At 33.7% G+C, this 4,720-nt stretch overlaps 1 protein-coding gene across 1 annotated transcript; it reads right to left on the reverse strand.

The window, feature by feature from the left end:
* Positions 1–361: 361 nt before the first annotated feature.
* LOC132751345 (epithelial membrane protein 1-like) lies at positions 362–4,503 on the reverse strand. Its single transcript, XM_060741505.1, has 3 exons — positions 4,232–4,503; positions 1,756–1,923; positions 362–929 (listed from the first exon to the last, which is right to left on the reverse strand). Exons 1-3 carry the CDS (start codon positions 4,494–4,496, stop codon positions 772–774), a joined length of 591 nt encoding a protein of 196 aa, XP_060597488.1. The 5' UTR covers positions 4,497–4,503; the 3' UTR covers positions 362–771.
* Between the last annotated feature and the right edge of the window lie 217 nt (positions 4,504–4,720).

Consider the following 4,720-nt stretch of genomic DNA (forward strand, 5'->3'; position numbering starts at 1 on the left):
AACGATTTCTACCATGTTCTTATTTAATTATGCGCATGCTTAACAGGAACCACAGTAAGATGGTGACAATACGACAGTACGACGGACTTTCACCATTGTATTGTCGTACCTCGCCATCGTACTGACGTATTATCACCATCGTAATGTCGCACTGTCACCATCGTACTGCCACGTTTCGCTGGACCTTACGGAACACCGTAGATGATAACATTCAATTGTGAAAATACGTGCTGAATAGCATGATCAAACACTTGCAGTGTATAATAGCAAATTTTACGTTATTCGTGTCATTTTCCAGTACTCTTAGTGTTATTCATCCTTCTCTTTACCTTTTAATTCTTCAGTAATAATAAGGAAAGTACAAAAGCTCAGTTCTTTATTTAATTCATCTTAAATGATATACGCCTTACAACATGTACAAATAAAGATATTAAATTTGAAATATTTTAAAATGAGGAACAAGTCATAACATAGAACAAACTACAACTTATATCACTACATTTATTATTTATGATAATTGTTGTAACACTTTACATGAAATGAATATGATAAAGAAATTTTGATACTAGAAGACATATAATTCTGTGTCATATAATTATTCTAGTTTTTCTTTATTCTATTTGTTTTATAGAGATGATTCAATGATTCCCTAACAGAGATGATTTGATCACTCCAGATTTGTTATTCTAATTGTCTCAATGATTATAGATTATTTTTGTAATGACTTATTACTATTCGGACAACTGCCAATCTCGATTTTTTTTTTCATCGCTACTCTTTATTCAAGAACTTTGCAGCAATGAGTATTCCACCTGCTGCCCATGCAGCCAGCCAAGCAACTATATCCAGGGCAAACCCATATCCAAAATCGGATCCGCTTCTTTTTACTTTATCAGCAAATACTGCCATAGCAATCATCAAGAAAAGTCCTGAAAGAGAAAACAAAACTACGGATTCACTAACTTTATAATAATTTTAAAACCAATGTTATACCAGTATTTTTTATGGACCAATACATATACATGTAGCACATGTAAGAATAAACGTTTATGTGGAAGAACTTCGCCAATCGGAAATAACTCGAAGCACTTCGCCAACCGAGAATAACTCATTTTAATAAGAACACATACTACGTGATGATGTATTGATTGAAGGAGATTGTCACATATAATTGAGACTCAATTTTTATAACTTTATATTACTTAAAGATTAAAAAAATGTTTAATTTCCAACTTGACTGGTGGAGGAAAACTTCAGGTGTCCCTAGGTAGAACCACCGGCGTTATGTAAGCAAGCTAGATAAGTTTTATAACCCTGTCGGGATTCAAAGTGGTTTGAAGTTTACGACCTTAAACACTCGGCCTCGGACAACCTTATTAATTTGTTTAATATCTAATAATAATTGGATAATGTTTCAATGCATGCTGTTTTTCCGTATGACTTTTTTCATTACATTTGTGCCACATGCCAGGGCGTTTTCCATTATGAGGTACTTACTCAAGAGTAAACCAATATGACGGTTGACCTGTTCCGTAACCATTAAACTGCCTTGGTAAAGTGTTACTACCTAAATCACATGACTTTTAGACAAGAATTAAACTGTCATAATTAGGAAAATACACACATTGGAGAGTATCTACATAAGTAAAGCGAACGTGTTCAGTACAAATTAAGTTAAAGAGGAAACGGCTTGAACCTATTTAACATCTGGTGTTTGATATAACCATTTAAACATTAACATATTTATATACTGACCTGACGCGAAATTCAAGCCTCCAGCTGCAAAGAGCAGCATCTGTTGATCCTTCATTACAAACATCACAAGCACTGCGCACACAACAGCTCCTGTTATTCCGAATATAGCCAAAAATATCATTGCCTTGCACGCCTTGACAGAGTCTTTTTGCTCGTCTGTGGCTAAAGCTAAAGATAAAAAAGAACTCAAACTATTTAGAAATCATTAAAGCGGTTAAAAAAAATTCATGATATGGGAAGATCGTTTGTTAATATTACATAACTTCTATACATTCGTGTAAAGAACGTTTGGCAAACCGGTGCATAATCAAGATCAATGTCAGATTTGAAGGGCAAATTATACTTCAATGCATACTTCATTTGTCTTATATTCTGTTTTTTTCTTTTTTTTAACTTTAATAAAGTTTTCATTACGTTCGACAATGGACAAAACAAATGTGACATCAATGTCTGCTCAGAGAAGTGAGAATAATGTTATTTTTCAAGTTATGTTTTAGGCTTATATGGGATATTTGTGTAATTTGGCCTTCAATCTTTGCAAATGATACATGAAATCGGATTCAATAATCCACAACTCAATGTTCATACAGATTTTTCAGGTCGATTGTGTAGGAAGCATGAAGCTTATAAACACACCCTCAAATCCATTTCTGGAACAAACCAATACTGAGCAACAAGTGTAAAGATACATTGTATTTGCTCAATTAAGCATTATGTGTTTATTTTGGTTTCATGCAGAATGAAAGGGTAAACGACATAAGTGAGTTTAATTATTAAGATGTGTTATAATGTTTGGTTTATACAAATTTATTTTAGTTCGATTGTGTTGGAAGCTATACTAAGCTTATTGAAACACTCTCGAATCCGTTCCTGGAATCAACCAGTACTAAGCAATGAATGTAAAGTTTCTTGCTCAAGGAAACAATGTTCTTATTGAGTCTTTAAAGTCCTTGTTGAAAATTGAGACAAGAGACGTATGCAATTATAAATTGTGTGGCCAACTTATTATAGCTTATAATTATAAATGATTTATACAATTTGAAAGATAAATATTTTGATATTCTTAAATCATTCATATTTCGTGTACCTCCGACTGCTGGTTTGCCTTCATAAACAGTGACCTCTGGATGTGTCCTAACGCTGCATATAAATGGTGCCATTGTTTATTCATTTAACGCAGCAAGTACACTAAAACAAGAACAGCCAGTCTTTATTGGCAGTTTTACGATGGTTATTTTCTTCTTTGTGTATTGTGACAAAGTCACGAGTCATATTCAAATCAAACTTTGCATGATAAAATAAACAAATAAAATAGACTGATAAAACAAACAATTTAAGAAAAAACATTAAGGTAGACGATTTTAGATTTTTAGTAATTTGCCTTGAAACTTATTTTTTTGTTTTGTTCATTTTATGGGAAGGCAGTTCACATCGGATTTAAGCAAAGCTTTGTATGTACATCAATTCCTTTAGAAGTGTTGTATTAAATGTGCTCTTAATGTCAACATTTGCTTTTTTAATTTAATTTTAACCCATCACTTCATATAAACGTCTTTTCATGCCTTTTCGCACCCCCTCCTTTGAGGCCTCAAAATGTGAAAAATACCCTAATTAGGCCCCAAACACTTGTTTTCGTTTGAGAAATGGTCACTCTCGGCGCCATCCCCTATCAAATAGATACAACAATGGCGTGCCAGAAGGGGGTGTGCCACTTTCTGTTTTGGGGGTTTGAAGGGGGGCAGCAGACCCTCTCTTCTCTAAAAAAACTTATTGTACTTGTGAGAGGCTAAAACTTTCCTCAGGTCGACTTTAAGGTAACGTGTAACCAGCGCCGAAAAGCTTTTGACTCTATCTTAATCCATTAAGGAGTTGCAGCACTTTGAAATCAGTTTTGATGGAAAATTCAACGCAAAAAAGTGATTTTTGGCAATTTTGACATGTCCTCTTGTTGCAATGGTAACAGAAACTTTAAGATTGAGTATACCGTTACAAAAGCTATGGTCCAGTCAACATTTGTGCATAGCTTGAACAGTATTGAAGACTTTTTTTATAGTTCCATAGCTATTTGAACTTGTAAATGGAGGCTTTCAAATGAAAACAGCCATATTTCACAAAATGCTCGTGCAGTAATGGGTTTAAGAAGAAATATTTCAGCCAGAAAAAAAAATTGTCAAGAAACGATTAACTAGATTTGCATATAATTGTATATTACCATAAAATATAAAAATCAGATACTTCAAACTTATACTTCAGTTATCTGCCCTTTGAATGACCTAAGATAAGCAAAAAATTCAAATTCAAGGGCAAATTACTTAAAAACTAGACCGTCCGCCCTGATTTTCTTTCACATAAAGTGATTATTTTGTCCAATTCCAAGATCATGCTCAGCTTAAAGAAATTCCAGGAAATTCCAGCAAAACTGAAATAAAAAAAACGAAGAATCTTTTAGATAAAAAGAATAAAGTAATTGTTTTACCTGCAGAAACATCATCAATATCTACACAGGTTTCTGTTGCAGAACCTTTGGAGCATATTTCCCACAATCCGACCTCATAATCAATAGTGGATGTTACCTCGATTATTTCCCATTTCTCGGCCGCCAGTGCTATAATGGCAAAAAGAAGGGCCACTCCAGATACCCCAATGCCTACGAGTCCTATGATGTTTGCCATAACCGCACTGTAGCTAAGCTTGACACGAAATGGTAGTTTGTCAAACAGTTTGTTTACTTTGGTTACCATGTTAAGGACAAGGAAACAGAGGGGAAGGGATCCAAATGCAATTATTCGTTTCTTGTCCACTTTTAATGTGTTTTGTTTGTACGCCGTCAAAATTTTAACTTAATACCACAATTTAGCAATAGTAAGTATTATATACTGAATAACAATTGTAAGTTTATTTATTACAGAACATTAAATTATATACCGAGATATAGGATTATACGGACCTAGGAGGCTTAAAAAAA

The sequence above is a fragment of the Ruditapes philippinarum genome, unplaced genomic scaffold (genome assembly GCF_026571515.1).
Source record: "Ruditapes philippinarum isolate M1 unplaced genomic scaffold, ASM2657151v2 ctg468_1_1_1_1, whole genome shotgun sequence".
NCBI classification, from domain to species: Eukaryota; Metazoa; Mollusca; class Bivalvia; order Venerida; family Veneridae; genus Ruditapes; species Ruditapes philippinarum.

Excerpts from the sequence above, each read along its gene's own strand:
- LOC132751345 (XM_060741505.1), bottom strand. The coding sequence starts at position 4,496 with ATGGTAACCAAAGTAAACAAACTGTTTGACAAACTACCATTTCGTGTC. Across the intron at positions 1,924-4,231 it reads TATTGATGATGTTTCTGCAG|CTTTAGCCACAGACGAGCAA; the intron begins GTAAAACAATTA and ends TTTTATCTTTAG. Across the intron at positions 930-1,755 it reads AGGCTTGAATTTCGCGTCAG|GACTTTTCTTGATGATTGCT; the intron begins GTCAGTATATAA and ends TTTCTCTTTCAG.